Source organism: Cydia fagiglandana, chromosome Z, assembly GCF_963556715.1.
Source record: "Cydia fagiglandana chromosome Z, ilCydFagi1.1, whole genome shotgun sequence".
Taxonomy (NCBI): domain Eukaryota; kingdom Metazoa; phylum Arthropoda; class Insecta; order Lepidoptera; family Tortricidae; genus Cydia; species Cydia fagiglandana.
The window spans coordinates 13,538,889-13,558,485 of NC_085959.1; the positions used below are offsets into that span (position 1 = coordinate 13,538,889).

The 19,597-nt window shown below is 38.1% G+C and overlaps 1 protein-coding gene across 1 annotated transcript; it reads left to right on the top strand.

Moving 5' to 3' along the window:
• Window positions 1-3,104: 3,104 nt before the first annotated feature.
• Window positions 3,105-6,862, top strand: LOC134679091 (uncharacterized). Its single transcript, XM_063537935.1, has 3 exons — window positions 3,105-3,489; window positions 4,052-4,104; window positions 6,547-6,862. Exons 1-3 carry the CDS (start codon window positions 3,472-3,474, stop codon window positions 6,860-6,862), a joined length of 387 nt encoding a protein of 128 aa, XP_063394005.1. The 5' UTR covers window positions 3,105-3,471.
• Window positions 6,863-19,597: the final 12,735 nt, after the last annotated feature.

Below are 19,597 nucleotides of genomic sequence, written 5' to 3' on the forward strand. Positions count from 1 at the left end.
TGTAATCTATATTTTTATCAATAACATGGATTTGTGTATTTGGTGTGTATTAAGTACAAGGCCTATATAACTTACATTTGCGTAAAAGTCAAGTAAGTTGCCGCCTTAAAAATCTCACTACGACCCGCTATGACAAAAACGTGAAGATTTTTCCTTTAAAAAGACAAGCGAGCTAGATGTGAACTTTCTCGCTGACTAATTGATATAAATGTACAATGTCAGTGCAGCACGTTTACCTCGTAACATGGTAATGATTGAGTGCTATTTATTACAGAAGTTTCACTCTCGTTTAATGATGACGTTACTGTCTATGCTTACCGTATCATTTGTAAGATAAATGTCGCGCGGTGAAAATATATAATAAGCCCTGATTCCGATCACTTGTTAGAAGGAAATGTGATTTGGCTCATGATTCCATCTAGATATAAAAATACTGACTTTGAGGTTTCGATTACGACTGCTTTCTTGCTAAAATATAAATATAAATAAGTATGCAAATATATTCTTAAATACCTCCCATTATTTGATCCCCATTATCCTGTATCCTGTACCAGTCAATTTCACAACATTTTATATTTTCGATAACCATTCCAGCAAAAATGTGTTAATTAGGTACTAAACTAATATTTTTTTGCATTAATTTTTAGAGTGAATCGGAGGTGACGACACTTTCCCTGCACAGTCAAGTGTGACCTTAGATATAACCGACTCTTCGCTATATGGACGTGAGACTATGACGCTGCGGAGCCTTATTTTTTTAAGTATGTAAAAACCACCGGATGAAGTGGAATGCCAAATGCCACTTCATCCGGTGGTTTTGATGGACAGATAAATCAATTATCGAACCTTTATTATCAAATGTTAAAATATATTAAGGAATAAAGTAAGCTCATTATTTATCACAGGATCATGTTTACCTGAAAAAGTATGTATAGATCGTTTTATTTAATTGGACACACCATTTAGCCTATCGTATACCTATAAGTAACTTATCCTTAAATGTTTCAAGATGCATGAGCATTTTAATCATAGCATGACGAAATTGCAATTAACACTATAGCATGACGTAATTACAATTTACACAATAATATTACGATATTAATAATTTTACCTGCGCTTACGTTTAAAACGCGACCTAAACAAGATCAATTAAAAGAGCAGTAGTAGAAACAGGTCAAGCACTTTGACAAATTCATCGTGAAATTTGTGTAATAACCATTATAATGGGCTCGCAGATTTGCAATCGAGCCCTACTTTATTTGAGTCGAATCGTCGCAATTTAATGGCAATGCCTTTATCGATCATCTACGCCGTGCAATATCGCTGTGACGGATTACTAAAGCGAACCGCTCCATAATAATTTTACACAGTTGTCAACATTACAATTCAATATTGCAAGTGCTCAATACGCATAGTGTTGATTAATATTCCGGGCGAAACTAAATGTTCTTTGGTAGAAAACGAAACTTTTGGGCTGCGTTCTTTAAGATTGACTGAAAAATCAATGCAATTTGGTTTGAAACCTTGTTCAGTAATTTTTACAATACAGAAGTAACAGTCAATCAGTTACATGACCACGACCTACGAATTGCTTGTTTAATCACTTTAATCAGTTACATGCTATAGTTATTTGTACAACAAGAGATCAAAGTTTAATATTTCTTCGAGTGCTTATTTTGAGTCCCGTGCAAGCGACCCTAAGAAGCAACTATGTAGTCACTTTAGAAATGTATGATTTTCAGATGTAGTTGACCAGTACCATGAGCAGCAACACAGATATGAACAGTCAGCATCAGTAGCGGATGAAACAACCCACCAAAAGAATTTGCCACCCTCTAATACTTTTCCAAATAAAGATAAGTCGATTCAGTCCTCGTGCAAATTATTTGCTTCAGTCTAATTGTTCTACAGAAGGAGAGACCTGTTTGTTTTTGTTAAGCCATTAGAGAATGGTAGATACTTTTGTTGCGTACTTTCCATCCATCCATCCATTACTTTCAATGCTGACTCAACAAGGTGAGATTAGTGGCAACCTAGCGGAACTCACTCCGCCATTTTTAGGGTTCCGTACCCAAAGGGTAAAACGGGACCCTATTACTAAGACTCTGCTGTCCGTCCGTCCGTCCGTCCGTCCGTCCATCCGTCCGTCTGTCACCAGGCTGTATCTTACGAACCGTGATAACTAGACAGTTGAAATTTTCACAGATGATGTATTTCTGTTGCCGCTATAACAACAAATACTAAAAACAGAATAAAATAAAGATTTAAGTGGGGCTCCCATACAACAAACGTGATTTTTGACCGAAGTTAAGCAACTTCGGGCGGGGTCAGTACTTGGATGGGTGACAGTTTTTTTTCTGCCTTTTTTGCATTATGGTACGGAACCCTTCGTGCGCGAGTCCGACTCGCACTTGCCCGGTTTTTAAATTAAAATCAGATATCTGAATCAGAATTGTCTGAGAGAGATGAGCTGGACAGTCACCATGTTACCCAAGCTGAAAGAGAGGTGCAATGTACTCCGGTATTAAATTCGGACATTTTGGAATATTTGGATACAGTAAAATGAGATTACATCAGCAACGTTCTCTATGGCTTTGTCATATCATTACATTTGGATCTACAATTACTACTCTACTACTTATATATTTTATTTTAACAGAAAATACTTTTTCAATTAAGTGCGGTAATGACACGGTACATATAGTTTCATTCGGGCTTACTTATTACGAGTGCTAAAAAAAATATATCAGCAGTAGTAATATAGGTAGCCAGTATATTACTACTGCAAGGGGGCGATTTTTGAATTTCGATCAATCTATTTCGTCACTCAAAAACCGGCGGAAAACGGCAAAATGCTTATTTTTGCATTACAAGAGATAGAAATTAGGAATCTAGTGGTATTGACCATTCGATTTCAATTCTATTAGTAGAATTTAAATGCATAGTAGTGGAGATATTATTGAACGAAATAAACGAAATCCAGCGGTTGAAAATCAAAAATCGGCCTCCTGATATATTTTTTCCTAAATACCCAATACTGTTATTCGTATACCAAAATAATTATGTTATTAATCGCTATCGGGAAAATAGTTCATGAATTCCACAACAATCTAGAAAAGTCTGATCACACTGTTGGCGGATCGATGAAAAGAGATAGCGCCGTGGAAACATCGCATTTGAAACGGGACGAAAAATGCAAGTGCTCCAGAATAGGGGATCAGTGCCTCCGTGGGTTGCATTCATGCAAGGCATATATAAGTATTGAAAGAAGCGTCGGCTTTCATTGTATATCGGCACATAGCGAGGTGCACATCATTTTCGCGCAAGTGTGGGAAAGTGATTTTCCGGAATTGCATCGCCAGCGCTTATTGATCAGTGATTCGCACGATACTCTCGGCGCTTTTTGCTCTGAGTTACATATGTTAACTTGTGCTTTCCACTTTATTGTTAGTTCACAATAGACCCACCGTAATGGATTGTCGAACAGTGGTAAGTGATTTTTCCGTGGTTCTATTATATTGCTTAACTACATTTGCATGTTCTGACTTAATTCATTTACACGTTACACGCGCGCAAATCGTCATCAGTCATCATGTTCGTGATATTGAGAGATTATCTCGTTGAATCGATTTGTAGCGCTATTATAATGTCAATGTAAATACTACTGCTATCATGTTCCACGTGGGACAAAACCAATGATTAATGAGTATGCTCGATGATAGACTACAATGAGATGTACTAAAGATTAGCATAGTTGCATTTTGAACAATCTGAGGACTTAGTAATACAAATGTTCATAGATATTTATGGCAACCAAACACTTGTTTTTCTTTTATTAATATTTTCAAAATATGTAATCTTATTAATCTGTAAACAATTGAATTATAGATTTATCTTTTATTTTTCATACAAGTGAAAAACAAATATGAAAACACATTCGCCAAGCCTTTGCTTATCTGTTATATACCTAGCTATAAAAATATATTAAATACTTTCTATCAATGTAATATAATAAATTACCTAACTGTGTGATATTAATTTTCTGTTTCAGTTGTTGTTCAGCTTAGTCGTCCTAATGGCAGTGCTTCTAAGTTCAACTGAAGGGTTAGTCAAAGTCATTAATTAGTCATATACCATACACGTACCTATAGGTACTACAAGTACTCACTTTGTGTTGTGGAAACTTTTCAAAAAGTTGCAATAGTTCTTTTAAATTTCACTACAGATACTATTTATTGTGCATATGTAAAATTTGGTTACCCAATTACGCATATAAAGAAGTCACATGTTTCATTCATAATATTATTGGAAACTTTCCAACTTACATATTTGTTAGAACGTGACAGGCATGGTGACAAGAGATAAAAATACGCAGTGGTACCGCCACTAGTGATGGTCCCGCTTATCGCGGCTACGAGAAAATGTAAGAGATTAAAACTACATTAACTTTCTGACACCGTTCGATAGTAAGAGAGTAATGTTTTGTCATTACACTGCAGTAAGCGCGACTACAGTAAGTACAGTCGCCGTCGTATACTTATATCGGATCGGCGAAAGTACTCAAAAATATTAAAACACGCATTTTAACGTCTCGATAATAGAGACTTTTTCCAGATATTTGTGAACACCTTGGCCATTCCGATATATCTGATGTTGACTGTACACCAGGTATAACGTTGTCTACATAGGGATAAAGGTACCTTTTCGACCCCTAGAAGTGGCGCAGTCAGTAGGTACTAGGTATTTGCCCGCCCTGATGGTTACCTAAAATGTTTATTTAGTAGCCATTTATTTGCTATGCGCGATGAAAATGTACAGTGAGCTGTAGATCCGAATGACTCTCTTTGCATTGAAAATTGTATGTATGTATGGTGTATCTCTGCAGCTACATACACAAGTGAAACATAATTTTGAAATTTAAGAATGGTAAAGTCCTGTGCGTATCAAATACATGAAACAATTTCTCACAACGTTTTCATTTATTTTCATAAAGTCAATTCACGCTTGACCTTAGTATAGGTTTTCTGTAAACTACAGATAAAGAAAACTGTTTTGTATTTTTCATTAAAATTATGCCCAGTATTGAAAAGGTCAATTTTCTTACAAAAAATATGTTTCATCAGAAATCAAGTCAATAATATGTTAGAATCATTGCAATTATATCCTTAAAATATGCAGAAATAATATAACGTGTTTCAGTTTACAAGTATTACGGTTGCATTATAGGCCTTAGGCGTTTTATTATTCTTTTAAAAATACTTACTGACTTATTTTTAAAAGTATTTATAATCTAAATCACAGCATAATTAGAAACCCGCAATTATTAAGATACATCAAATCATATATATGTATTAGTTAGAGAAATAGGCGTCTTGGTCGTCTCTTTTTATACTTTCACTAGCTATTACAATTGAGTAACACGTTATCTTTGCGTATCAGTAATCCAAATATGGTAAACCATTTGTGGAATTACATAGTACGTCCTCGGTAGCCGGAAACTACTGTAAATGGCATGTGCGCGGATCGCACGAGCATATTACCCGCTGAAGTGTGACGCAACCATACTCGGCTTTACCAACGACATTCAACCTTATTTTCATAGGCGAACATTTGATAATAAATCTAAACTTTAAAAAGTCGCGTGGCTATAGTAAATATTTACAATTTCGCGCGTGAAGACGTCTATTACATAAGTTCGAGAAGTTTCTGTAACATACGTAACGTCCACACTTGTTTTTCTTCTTCACAAAAACTGAAAGAAAATTTCTACGACATTAATAGTAACATGACTTTTTAGGTTTCACTGTTGTGATTGCATTTAGTAAGAGTGCCAAAAAAGCGTGTATTGTGTGAATGTTCTATCACTATTGTTTATGAAGCTTAGTCTTGGTGCGGCGTACACAGACCGTGTCTCTTATAAAAAATGTTCAGAACAATGTTAAAGGGAAAACTTGTAGACAGGTGGCACTTGGTGACTCAGTTACGTACTATTTGATTCTCGCTCCCACTATTTGTACTTGTACACAATATCTAACAGTGCAAATAATATGGCTTAATAGAATAAATAAAATGAATTACACCTAATTCTTAAAAAAATAAATTTATCATTGAATAGTAGTTATACACTCGCAACATGAGTTAAATATACTTCTTATAACATCGCAGATCTTGTATTATATACTTTACTGTGACAATTTAACGAATATGCAATGTCCATTTGTCACTTTAATTAAGTATGTCTCATTTTAACTTATGGTTATATGTTATTCTTATTATTTTTTATCGACACATATATTCAAAAAAATACATGTACCGCAGTCGGTACAAGAGGTATTGACTAAGTAACTTAATAATATATTTAGGTACGTCTAGTACAGTATCTAGACGTACCTAAATATTATGATTTAATAGTTACTTAGTCAATGCCTCTATACTTTGTTATAAACAATTGCAAGTGGCTAAAGTTTCCGTACCTACTTCATCCTTCAAAAATCAAAACATCTACCTAAGTATTAACGTCTCAACCAAACTCAAATCTGTTCACAGGCGCAAGAAGAAAGTAGTCATCCACGTGCCCTATAAAGTGAAGAAAATTAAGCACACGCACACGGTGTACAAGACGATACACCACCACCACACGCACCACGACCACATAGACCCGCTTCTCGCGCTCGCGCCCACGGAGGAGCACGAGCACTTCCACCACATGCACGTGCACGACGAGGGGCAGCACAGCCAGCCGGTGCCGGGCATCGGCATCCCTGAGTTCCTGCCCGACGTGCCGCTGGACGCGCCCGACGAACACGACCTGCCCCTTCTCCCCAACCGACACATCATCCCGCTTTACAGAAGAAAGAACTAGGTAAACGGCAGTAACACTATTAATTAACACCAAACACCACTACACGCACCACGACCACATAGACCCCCTTCTCGCGCTCGCCCCCACGGAGGAGCACGAGCACTTCCACCACATGCACGTGCACGACGAGGGGCAGCACAGCCAGCCGGTGCCGGGCATCGGCATCCCTGAGTTCCTGCCCGACGTGCCGCTGGACGCGCCCGACGAACACGACCTGCCCCTCCTACCCAACCGACACATCATCCCGCTTTACAGAAGAAAGAACTAGGTAACACTATTACTTAACACCATCAAACTACGAGTATTTACGACATGTCAGTCAGGAAATACATTTTTATTTTACCTATACCTGTTTAATATAATAGCCAGTCCAAGAAAAGTCGGCAGCGGATTTGGTAGCCCACGCAGTGCACGTGTTATTTCAAACGTCAAACTTCTATGAAATTATGACGTATAATTATGACACTTGCATTGCGTGGGCTATCAAATCCGCTTCAGACTTTACTAGGTCCGACTCTATTTAATATTTATTTACTATTAAACAGGCCATCCATTTCAGTCGCAATATGTTAGCATTTAGCAATAAATATCTGATTGCACATCTTAACCGGTTATCGTGAATTTTGGTGAGCAAGGGTCGATAAAGATAGCGATTAATTTTTTGGAAATATTCAAAATGGCGCATACCTACATCGAGATTAATTTCAATGAAACTAAGACACTCTTCTTCTAATGAAATAATATACCTAACTACATATTTTTTTGTATTTCAGGAAGTTAAGACAAGATAAAGGAGGAACGGAAGACACGGAGACAGCCATACTTAACTTATTTGTACCTATTCGAGCTTTAAATTTGAAATTTGGGACGAAATTTCTAAAATTATAAATTTATCATTTTAATTTAGTCACTAACATGATGGAAGTTATTTTTGTTTATTGAATCAAATGTATATTTTAAGTGTCGTATATATAGTAAAATTAAAATACACTTAAATAAGTAGAATATATGATTGTGTGTACAAAATCGCTGACGGTTTGCAAATGTTAATTAGTTAGTTATTTAAAAAATAATATACAATTTACTTTACCTTCTTATTGCCAAAGACTTTTAAAGACTTCATTACTCGATTTTATCTATAATCTAATTCTACACTCTTTAAATTATCCTATAATAATAACTTGTATTATCTTAAGTTTAATACTAAAAGTGAGTAGGTTCCTAAGTGTTTGAGTTTTTATTTACATAATAATGCGATTGGTTATAAAATAAGTTATTTCTAATATAATTCACTTGAATGGAAACTTAAACAGACTTGGTCAAGGTGGTCCATGTATTAAATATGAGTACATAATTGACATGTGCAATGCGAAATCAAAGTAATAAATTAATGATTGCGAATTTGATTACCTTTGTTTGTATTATTTAATGTCAACATATTAACACTACATTAAAAAATATAATGCATGTTGCGTTTACGAAAGAAAGATAACTTTATGCATTATTTACGTTATTTAGGTACTCTTTTACGAATTTTAGATTAGTTAAAAATATTATAACATAGTTAGCCCTTCGCGTGGCACATTTCCGCAGCGGCACTTTTCTATTTGAAATTTAATTAAGTCTTCTTCTTCCTCGCGTTATCCCGGCATTTTGCCACGGCTCACATAGGAGCCTGGGGTCCGCTTGACAACTAATCCCATGATTTGACTTAGGCACTAGCTTTTACGAAAGCGACTATTGAAATTTAATTATGTATTTGTCTAAAAGTAATAACTCATACAACCCTAAAATGCATGCCACCTGAAGGATTTTTATATATTCTGATATATTTTCCTAAAAACATCACTAGCCTAAACCTCGGCTAGCAAAAGAGTAGGTACTTACCTAAATAAAAATTCAGGTACTTACATGAGTACCTGTAAATGTTAGCGCATTTAACTAAATCTTAATTCATTGAATGCATATTGCATAACTAACTAGAAGATAACGTATATAATTAATTATTCAAGTTTTACTCTTAAGGTACCTACCTAAACAATTTACACACTAGACTCCTTGATAATTATCGTTCTCATCAAGATCGGATTATTTGATGTTACAAAGTTTTCCTAGCATAATAATGTAAGAGGTAAGGCTGATATTGTCATGAATGCTCGCCTAGGTACCTAGAATACAAGATGATAAAAGCGCACTTACCTATCTCCTATTAAACAAATTATAAAATAAATAATTTAGCCTATATACGTCCCACTACAGGCCTCCTCTCATGCGCGAGAGGGCTTGGGCTATAGTCCTCACGCTAACCTCCCACTAACGCGGATTGGGGACTTCGCATACACCCTTTGAATTTCTTCGCAGGTGTATGCAGATTAACGCTACGTCTTACGTAGGCGAACAACGCGCGAACGCGGCGCGGCGCGGCGCGGCGAAAGCGGCCGCCGCCGCGCCGCGCCGCGCCGCGCCGCCTGACATTCGCGTGCAAATCGCGCCGCACCGCGTTCGCAACGAGATCGCTTACGTAGGACACTTCTATGGGCATCAAAGGATTGATTTCGCCGCGCCGCGCCGCGCCGCGTTCGCGCGTTGTTCGCCTACGTAAGACGTAGCGTAACTCACGATGTTTTCCTTCACCGAAAAGCTAGTGGTAAATATGGAATGATATTTCGTACATAAGTTCTAAAAAATTCATTGGTACGTCAAAGTCGGACGTTATATCCACTCGGCCACCACCGCTTTTTTACCTAATTATAATTGTATTAACCAAGTAGCTAATTATTTTGCTTACATGTAATACATATTAGGTACTTAATGTATTACAGGTAATATGAATGAAAAAATGCTTTACTAATAACTTGATAATTATCATTCTACAATAATAACTTATAACGAAAACTAAATAAAGAGATAATAATAATACGTGGTCGTTTCTCAAAAAGTTGGCACCGCCACCTGTAAATAGGTTTATGTTAGAACTTTTTTTTCGTTATGTACTATTTTTATATATAAAAAATTAATACATATTTAGAGAGACTTTTTACACAGAGGCCTAATACTTTGAGAAAGATTTAATAAATATTGATTACAAAAAAAAATATTGTAACTACGTTTATCCGTTAACCTGCCGTGTCCCAACGCGAGGTACTGATGTTCCGAGCTATGAAAACCACACAAAATATTAACTTAATTTAACGGCATTACCGTATTTTATTAACATATATCCTTAACTTTTAAAGTATTACTATCGCATAACAATATTATACTTATATTTTAAGTTATTCGGCTTCAAAGTTTGTCCAAGGCAATTCTTAACAGTCACCTGGCGCGTCACGTTCACGACGATTGTATAACCCCCACCGCACCTTTCCCGTCTCACTCCGCACGAGCTGAAGCCGTCACTCATCAGCTATCACCTGGTAGGACGAAGACGTGGTTATTGTGCTTCGCAAATAAAACACAAACGACAAAGTATCGGAAATTGGAGTTTGTAATGGGTAAGTACTCTTTTTCCTGGAGTCGATATCTTGCTAATTATGTAACCTATCGCATTACTATCAAGATATGTAACGTAAACAATAGTTTAGTTTCATATGCCTAAGTATGGAGTTCATCTAGCTAATACATTTTGTGTATTCGCGATATAACTGCCATTTTCCCCATCACCTGCATATCGTCCACCTGGCTAAAACTGCCAGGTGGATGAGATTTTGCGGCAGGTTAATGTCACTGATACCACAACTAATACTCGTAACTATATAATTATATAGCGGTTATATCGCTTTTGTGTGTTAATTTAGGAATAAAAACTATCCTGTCTGTTAAAGCTGCATATTATTGAAATTTTTGTACTTTTGTCTTAAGTCTCGTTAACCTGTCCAAAAAAGTCAGGTGAATGATGCAATGGCAGGTGAACGAAGCGTCATTCACCTGCCATATGACAGGTGATCGATAATTATTTAAAATCCACGTTACATATACTCAAACTAGATTTGTGACGTCCCACTGGAAAAGGTACCTTATGAGGGTTTTTAGTTTTAGACATATATTAAAATGTTTTGTAAAAAGTATAAGTATATGCAGATTAGTCCCGTTCTTGTCAAAACCCAGTTCTGATGACGGGATCTATGAAGAATCGAGGGAACTCCTCAAATCTTAAAGGCATACATATAGTGATTTTTGTGTGTTTATTTACAAATCAAGCATATACATTCACAAAAGTGACATTGGATGAAGTGATACTGCTGATGAAGATCAGAACGAAACTCTTCAACGACGCATAGTTCACGTTTGGCGATTTGTCCTCTTCGTTATGTTTGTTAAGCAAGATACGTTTATAAGCTGCATTTTTGTCAATCTCGAGTTCTGATGATGGGATCCATGAGGAATCGAGGGAACTCCTCAAATCTTAAAGGCATGCGTATAGTGACTTTTGGATTTTCATCAGAAAATCAAGCATTTTCATTAAAAACTGTCGCATTTGATAAAGTGGAACTCCTGATGATGATTAGAACAGAACTCTTCAACGATGCATAGTACACGTTTGGCGATTTAGATTTTGACTTGGATTGGGACTGGGGCTGGGACCCGGACCCAGACTCGGGCCCGGACTCGGACCCGGACTGTGACTCGGACCCGGACCTAGACTCAAACCCGGAGTCGGACCTGGACCTGGATCCCGGCTCTTATCTGAACCTGAACCCGGACCTAACCTGACCTGACCTTGCACCAAACCTGAGTTCCACTAGGTAATGCGAGGGTTCAACATCAGCTCTATCTTGGGTACTGCGCTCCCAAGTGCTCATCAAGACGTGTCGAATGACCAAAACAGCATGTGTCTATGTTGCATCAAACCTGAGTTCCAGTAGGTACTGCGAGGGTTCAGCATCAGCTCTATCTTGGGTACTGCTTTCCCAAGTGCTCATCAAGACGTGTCGAATGACCAAAACAGCGTGTGTCTATGTTGCACCAAACCTGAGTTCCACTAGGTACTGCGAGGGTTCAGCATCAGCTCTATCTTAGTAACCACTTTTCCAAGTGTTCATCAAGACGTGTTGGATGACCAAAACAGCGTGTGTCTATGTTGCACCAAACCTGAGTTCCACTAGGTACTGCGAGGGTTCAGCATCAGCTCTATCTTAGTAACCACTTTTCCAAGTGTTCATCAAGACGTGTTGGATGACCAAAACAGCGTGTGTCTATGTTGCACCAAACCTGAGTTCCACTAGGTACTGCGAGGGTTCATCATCAGCTCTATCTTGGATACTGCTTTCCCAAGTCCTCATCAAGACGTGTCGAATGACCAAAACAGCGTGTGTCTATGTTGCACCAAACCTGAGTTCCACTAGGTACTGCAAGGGTTCAGCATCAGCTCTATCTTAGTAACCACTTTTCCAAGTGTTCATCAAGACGTGTTGGATGACCAAAACAGCGTGTGTCTATGTTGCAGCAAACCTGAGTTCCACTAGGTGCTGTGAGGGTTCAGCATCAGCTCTATCTTGGGTACTGCTCTCCCAAGTCCTCATCAAGACGTGTCGAATGACCAAAACAGCGTGTGTCTATGTTGCACCAAACCTGAGTTCCACTAGGTACTGCGAGGGTTCAGCATCAGCTCTATCTTGGGTACTGCTCTCCCAAGTCCTCATCAAGACGTGTCGAATGACCAAAACAGCGTGTGTCTATGTTGCACCAAACCTGAGTTCCACTAGGTACTGCGAGGGTTCAGCATCAGCTCTATCTTGGGTACTGCCCTCCCAAGTCCTTATCAAGACGTGTCGACTGACCAAAACAGCGTGTGTCTATGTTGCATCAAACCTGAGTTCCAGTAGGTACCGCGAGGGTTCAGCATCAGCTCTATCTTGGGTACTGCTCTCCCAAGTCCTCATCAAGACGTGTCGAATGACCAAAACAGCGTGTGTCTATGTTGCACCAAACCTGAGTTCCACTAGGTACTGCGAGGGTTCAGCATCAGCTCTATCTTGGGTACTGCCCTCCCAAGTCCTTATCAAGACGTGTCGACTGACCAAAACAGCGTGTGTCTATGTTGCATCAAACCTGAGTTCCAGTAGGTACTGCGAGGGCTCAGCATCAGCTCTATCTTGGGTACTGCACTTCCAAGTGCTCATCAAGACGTGTTGGATGACCAAAACAGCGTGTGTCTATGTTGCACCAAACCTGAGTTCCACTAGGTACTGCCAGGGTGAATAGACAGCAAGATTGAATGTTTACTTGTTCACAGAAACTTGTTGTTAAATTGGGAATCGAATCAAAGGTGAGGTGGGTCAGAATCCAAAATTTTAATTATCGTGGTGGACAATAAGTTCCCTTTTTATCGAAGATGACACATTTTTCGATTATTTTTTTTTTAGAAGGCATTGAAATGATGTGGTGGACAGGTGGATGACAATCATTACAGGTGAATGATGACAAGAAACCAGGTTAACGGCAACGGACACAGGTTAATGACGCCTCTCGATAACCTGTCAATATTTTCATTGGAATTTGTACTTATTTCTCGATAACCTGCTTCTACTATCGATAACCTGGAGACAAAATATCTTTCACCTGCCCTTGATATCATTCACCTGAATTTCAAACGCCTATATCTTCTAAACTAATTGAAGGAATTGCTTCCCTTCCACATTTTCTAATAGTTTAAGTTGCCTTTTAACGATCCCAATAAAAAAAATGCGAAAATGCAAAATTTTTGAAAAACATAAATTTTAACCTGGCGGTGCCAACTTTTTGAGAAACGACCACGTCGTATAGTATAATATGTCGGTTCCTCTCTCTGCGGCCCTGACCACCGGCAGCTTGGGCCCTGCCCCGCTGCTGGCGGCACCTTAGGTTAGGTTTTTATAATGTGTTTATATGTATTTTTTATTGTTTTCTATGTGATTTAGTATTTTACTTTTTTTTGTATTCATGATATAAACAACCTAAGACGAAAAATAAATAAAGAGAATAATAATACATTAGTCAGGCGTCCGGTTTTTTCGCTTTCACCCTTTTGCCGGGCGCTGCCTCTGCGTGCGTTCCATGACAACAGACAATACCCCAAATACTTTTGGACTTACGTTAAATCAAAACAAACCTCTTCAGATTACCCACATAAGTTTGTCTATAAGGACCGAGATATTACTGATAGTTTAGAAATTTGTAACCTATTTAATAAATACTTTAACTCCGTTTTTGTAAAATCTAGTAATTCTGATACTATACTTACTAACGAGAATCCTAATTCACCCTTAAATATTAATTCAATAAAAATCAATTCTGAGATTGTTTTTCAGCAACTAAAATCAATTAATGTAAATAAAGGGGCGGGGGCGGATGGAATACATCCTCTTTTCATTAATAAATGCGCAAAGGAACTGACAATCCCAGTAACGTATATTTTTACGAAATCATTAACGTCGGGAATTTTTCCTGACCGCTGGAAACAAGCTTTAATAACTCCTATACCCAAAAACAATAGAAAAGACGATGTATCCCAATACCGTCCAATCTCAAAGTTATGTATATTTGGCAAAATATTAGAAAAAATAGTTGTTAATGACCTATCCTTTGCAGTTCGCAACTATTTGTCTCCAAATCAACACGGTTTTTTCAAAGGTCGTTGTGTCGAATCCAATTTGGTCTCCTTCACAGATTTTTTACTAACCGCACTAAATAACAAATGCCAAGTTAATGTCGTGTACACGGACTTCTCCAAGGCTTTTGATAAAATCAGTCACAGAATCTTATTGGAGAAGCTCTGGAGTGCCGGAATACATGGCGACTTGTTCCGATGGATCAAGTCATACATCACAAATCGCTCACAAGCCGTTTCGATCAAAGGTTTCATGTCGGATTTTCTTTACATTCCTTCAGGTGTCCCGCAAGGGTCACATCTCGGTCCACTGCTGTTTACACTTTATATAAATAATATTGGTGATGTAGTTAGCAGCAGTCATCACCTGTTATATGCTGATGATGCAAAAAAATTTAAGATTATTAACACAGTCAATGATTGTTGCGACCTTCAAGCCGATATTAATTGTCTGTCTGCATATTGTGAGAGTAATCAACTATTTCTTAATCCTGATAAGTGCAACATTGTCACATTTACACGTAATAAAAGTCCAATAACATATAATTACATATTAAATAATCAACACATAAACAGGGTTGATAAGGTCCGTGACCTTGGGGTTATAATAGATGATAAACTTACATTTAATAATCACATAGATGTTGTTGTTCAAAGGGCTTACAAACAACTTGGTTTTATATTAAGGGTTTGTAAGCCTTTTCAACACGAAATGACATACAGGATATTATACTACAGTCTGACTAGATCAATCCTAGATTTTGCGTGTATCATTTGGAACCCTTTCTTTAAGTGTCATATTATTATTAATAGGATAGAACGTGAGCAAAAGAAATTTCTTAAGTCCATCGACTTCCGTATGGGACGGGGTCGGAACTCATATAAAAACAGTCTTTCTCACTATGGATTGCTGACACTTGAAGATCGTCGAGCACAGTTTGATATAATGTTTCTTTACAAAATCATTAACAGCTTTATTGACTCCCCCTCACTTCTTGGTAGGTTATTATTTAAGACACCTCAACGCACTGCACGCCATAAGAAACTATTTGCTATCCCTTTCTCTCGTACAAAATATTGCTCAAATTCTTATTTCAACCGTTGTCTCAATTATTATAATATGAATGTATCCCACATTGATCTATTTTCGTATAAAACCTGTGAAAGTTTTAAAAAACAAATTATTACTCACTTTAAATTGAAATTATAAACAATAACAAACTGTATATTTAAGTAGGTAACGATAATTAACGATAAAATAGGTAAAATTGAAAATAACTTATGTATATTAGTTAGTATAATTTATGCACTCATTGATAACTTTGTTATTTAATGATAACTTTGTTTTCCGCTTACTGCTCCTACACTTAGATTAAAAATTGTTTTATTAAGGTAGGGCACTCAAGGTCTATTAACACATATAATATTATTATATAAGTTTTTGTACAAGACTGTTTGTTGCATAAATAAAAAAAAATAAAAAAAACAGGGTCTAGAGAGCCAACAGGAGTGGTAATTTCTCCATACAAACGTACTCCTCGTTTTCCTCCGTGGTTTTCGAAGCTAGAGCAATGATTTTTTCAACACAGATTAATATTGTCAATATCTGTGTCGGACCGTTTTGCTTTTTTGATATTTTTGTTTTTTAAGGCGCTAGAACCCTTCAAAAATGGCCAAAATGGCCTAATTGACTATGCCGCAATGAGAGGCGTGGCATTCAAAACTGATATCAATTAGCCAAAAAAGCAAAACGGTCCGACACAGATAATTTCATAATCATTTAGATTTCCAAATTTGGTTACGATTGGTTAAGTTTTGGAGGAGGAAACAGAGGAGTACGAAACCTCGATTTTTGAGATTTTTACGCAGGATTTTTCGCCTTGTCCTTATCGCACTACTTGTAAGTGCCGCTTCCGTTAGCGAGAGGGGTATATTTACCTAAAATATTTAAAACTCAGCTCCTGTTTCGTCTAAAGGGTCCTCTACGTGTTGGCTTCGGCTCCGCGCACGCCTCCTAAAGGTCCGGACCACCGTTATTTCGTGATGAGAAAGACATACATTCAAAAAGCAAGTATGTAAATGAAAAAGAAATGTAACTCGGTAGATAGGTATATGTATATTCCGCAATGGTAAGGAAATAACAAACTTCATTACAATAAAAAACAACCGTCATATCATAAGACAACAAAGAAACTGAAATAAGTACGAGTATGATATAACACTGAGACGATAACGTAACCGGGTGTTCTGATAATACCCAATATCTATGTGATGTTAACCACAAATGGCGTTAACTCTTACTGCGTGTTCTTTCACTCATCACATCACATTATAAAAATAAAATAATAACTGTGACCAAGATATAACGACGGTAAAATGTGATGTTACACTCTTCTTTTTATGTATGTACTTTTATTACGAGTACCTATTACGTAGTGTTTCGGCTCCTACCACCGAAGGGGAAGCGGGGACCGTACACCGCTAAACCTGTTGACCACTGCCGCGCCCCGCCGCCTCTACTTACATGCCTAGCCAACCATTAGGCTCTGAGATACACGCTCATGTGCGCGTCATACACGCAAATATATTTTATTTACATACATTTAATCTTAAGTACCTTTGTGGAACCTGAATTAGAAGCTTTTTTAAGTATCTGCGATTTTTATTTAATACTCAAGACTCCAAGCTTGAACATGGTGACCCATCGACGTGATTAATACGCAACGATTGCTTCTGCCCGAGTCGAACGGAATTTCTACGTGTGAACAGAGCAAAGGTCACGACAGCTACAACGTGGCAGAAATTGGACATCCCGGCGTCAACGCAGTATTCTGGACTTACGACGCCTATTGGACTGTACCTATCCACGACGCCAGTTGAACTGTACAAATATATTCGGAGATTTACGACGCCATTTTGGACGCTGCAGACACCCTTACTTCAAGCCCGCCGGTCAGAACTACGCCGCAGCCAAGGTTTAGCAAGGGAAGTGCACCATTCCTTCTTATTTCCTATTTTTCTGCTCGTACTTTCCTCCACCTACTTGACTTTGAGCTTTGCCATCTTCACCCTTTGCCGTGCTTGAGTTTAATTGTATGCCATTTTATTGCACTAGTGACGCAAGCATTTTCTTAGCACGTATCCTCATTTAATAGCTAGTGTCAGTGAAATAATCTGATCGCTGCTTTATAGCCAAATTTAAAACTTATAGCCTTTTACGCAATTTAAATAGGCATTTTAAAACTATTTAAGAACAGAAACGCTTATTTGAGTGACATTCTTATTAGTTAATTTCTTCACCTTAATTTCAATCATTCCGTTATTTCATAAAGCATACTCCTACTTTGTGCTATATAGAATACTGTCTAGCGGTTTTACTAATTACGCACAGTTAAACCTCAACGCAAAAAATTCAATTGCATTCCATAGTAACACAAGTGTTCACCGTGTTACAGATAAGAACCGGTCGCATCGCGCCCGGCAACAGCTACTCAGCTGCAGCTGCGTTGCGTTTTCTGCTGACTCCTGCATTCCGCACAGCACTGTTGCCGACCAAGCCAACCACTGTGACTGCGAACATAGGCCGGAAAATTTACGTATTTATTCCAATATTTTGATATTTGATTTCTCATTTCCTCATTCGCTGTTTTTAATTGAAATCAGATCTTTATCATAAAATGGCTACGTTGATTCCCACTAGAACGTCCATTAAGGGACGTATTACTAAATTCAAAAATTACATTGCAGAATTGAATGCTCAGGATAATATTTCCTCAAAGGATGTAGACGAACTTTCGTTGAAGTTGGATCGTTTTCGTAGTATGTTCACACAATTCGACCAGATCCAAACTCAAATAGAAATTGCGACTACATCAGATATGCAGACCGAAATTGACATAAGAGAAGAGATGGAAAATGATTTTATTTCTCTTATTGCAACTGCTCAGAAAATTATTGATAAGATAGCCGAAAGATCTGATTTCGCCAGCGTAAAGTCTGAAGTTCAAAGCAACTGTGGTCATGACAATACATGCAACGGTTTAAATTTTCGTTTGCCTGTGATTAAAATCGCTAGTTTCGATGGTTCGTATTTTAAGTGGCTCGAATTCAGAGACACATTTGATTCACTCATTCACAGTTCCGACAACATCAAGCCGATTCACAAATTTCACTATTTAAACTCTTATTTGGACGGTGAAGCGGCTCAGGTGATTAGCAACTTAGAAGTGTCGGACAGTAATTACGCTGAGGCCTGGCGTCTTCTCTGCGAGAGATATGACAATAAAAAACAGCTGATTAGCAACCATTTAAACTCTTTGTTTAACTTGCAACAGATTGGTCGCGAATCGGCAAAGTCCCTGCGTTATTTAGTCGATCATGTGTCCAAAAACCTACGGGCTTTAAATACGTTGGGCCAGCCCACTGATAAGTGGGACACGCTTCTTATACATATGGTCGCGAGTAAACTTGATAGTAATACGAGTTTAAAATGGGAGGAATATAAAAGTAATTCATTTTCAAATGACGATATGCCGTCATTGGCCGATTTTAATCGCTTTTTAAAGGGACGTGCTGACGTTTTGGAATCGGTTCAGCGTAATAAATCTGATAAGCCCATTACTAATAATAATAATAAACGCGAACCGGCTGCCTCGCCTCATAATAAACGCGAGAAGTCTAGCACCAAATGTTTTGCGGTTTCAGCCACTCCTGCTGCTTCGGCCTCGGCCTCTCCTCCTGCCTGTGTGTTCTGCAGCGGCGAGCACCGGATTTACGATTGCTCGTCATTCCTGTCCCTGCCAGTTGAAGACCGGATCTCCGGAGCGTCAAGGTTACGCCTTTGTCTCAACTGTTTGCGGAAGGGGCACACTTCTCATCGCTGCAGAGTAGCTCCGTGTCACACTTGTAAGAAGCGCCATAATACTTTGTTGCATAGGGAGACTCCTCAGGTTGCCGCTGCGCCCGTAGATGCGCCTCCGCCGCGTTCGGAGCCCGAGCTCGGGCTGTCGTCGAATATGACCGTGTCGCGCTCAGATCAAATACTTTTACCTACCGCGTATATTGACATATATAGCCCGGCTATTAATGATTATGTAACAGCGCGCGCGTTTTTAGATTGCGGAAGTATGACTTCTGTTGTGACAACC

Bases quoted from the DNA above. Each gene is read 5' to 3' on its own strand.
- LOC134679091 (XM_063537935.1), top strand. The intron at 4,105-6,546 runs GTTAGTCAAAGT...ATCTGTTCACAG, and splicing joins CTTCTAAGTTCAACTGAAGG to GCGCAAGAAGAAAGTAGTCA.